Source organism: Corapipo altera, unplaced genomic scaffold (genome assembly GCF_003945725.1).
Source record: "Corapipo altera isolate COAL_440 unplaced genomic scaffold, ASM394572v1 55534, whole genome shotgun sequence".
Classification (NCBI taxonomy): Eukaryota; Metazoa; Chordata; class Aves; order Passeriformes; family Pipridae; genus Corapipo; species Corapipo altera.
In genome coordinates, this window is record NW_020890750.1 from 1 (window position 1) to 1,074 (window position 1,074).

The following is a 1,074-nucleotide window of genomic DNA, read 5'->3' on the forward strand; positions in this document are numbered from 1 at the left end:
GGGGGTTGGGAGGGATGGAGACCAAGGGTTTGGGTGGGTTTAGGGGTCCCGGGAGGGTTGGGTGGGATGGAGACCAGTGGGTTGGGTGGGCTGGGGGTCCTGGGTGGGTTTTTGGGGTACCAGGGTTGGGTTTTGGGATGGTTTGGGGGTCACAGGGGAGTTGGGTGGGTTGGGGGTCCTGGGTGGGATTTGGGGTACCAGGGTGGGTTTGGGGATGGTTTGGGGGTCCTGGGTGGGATTTGGGGTCCCTGGGTGGGATTTGGGGTCCCAGGGTGGGTTTGGGGATGGTTTCAGGGGTCCCAGGAGGGTTGGGTGAGACGGAGATATCTGGGGTTGGGTGGGGTTTGGGGGTCCTGGGTGGGTTTAGGGGTCCCAGGTGGGTTTGGGGGTTGGGTGGGATGCAGAGCAGAGGGGTGGGGGTCCCATGGGCAGGGGGAGGGGCCGAGTCTGGGGGCTCTGGGGGCGCAGTGTGGGGTCTCTGGGGGCTCATTTTGGAGTCTCTGGGGGCGCAGTTTGGGCTCTCTGGGGGTGCAGTGTGGGGGTGCAGTGTGGGGTCTCTGGGGGTGCAGTGTGAGCTCTCTGGGGGCGCAGTTTGGGCTCTCCGGGGGCTCATTTTGGGGGTCCCACCTTGGCCATCTTGCTCTTGCTGTCGGCCGTCAGGAAGCTCATGTTGTTGATCTCGTTCTGCACCACAAAGTTCTGCTCCTCACGCTTGAAGTTCTGCCCGGGGTGGGGGGGAACACACAGAGGGGTGAGGGGATCCCCCACAAAGGCCCCCGGACCCCCCCAGGACCCCCCCAGAGCCCCCCACTCACGTGGGACTTGGACCAGTAGATGAAGACCTCGCCCACCATGCGGAACAGCTCCTCGGCGTCCTCGTTGGGCTCCGTCAGCCACTTGGCCCTGGGGACAGCGGGGGCACGGGGGGCACCTCAGTGGGTCACAGGGCCCCCCATGTCCTCCATGTGTCCCCCATGTTCCCCCCTGTCCCCCCATGTCCCCATGTCCCCCCATGTCCTCCATGTCCCCCCCATGTTCCCCCCTGTCCCCCCATGTCCCCATGTCCCCCCATGT

At 65.5% G+C, this 1,074-nt stretch overlaps 1 protein-coding gene across 1 annotated transcript in view; it reads right to left on the minus strand.

The window, feature by feature from the left end:
* Positions 1-606: 606 nt before the first annotated feature.
* The window catches only part of LOC113942471 (ryanodine receptor 1-like), a gene marked incomplete at its 5' end in the record, with an annotated part of 868 nt that continues 400 nt past the window's right edge, over positions 607-1,074 (minus strand). The window contains 2 exons of the mRNA XM_027633599.1: positions 607-720; positions 816-903. Coding sequence (XP_027489400.1) covers positions 610-720; positions 816-903 — 199 coding nt within the window. The remainder of the gene's footprint in view (positions 721-815; positions 904-1,074) is intronic.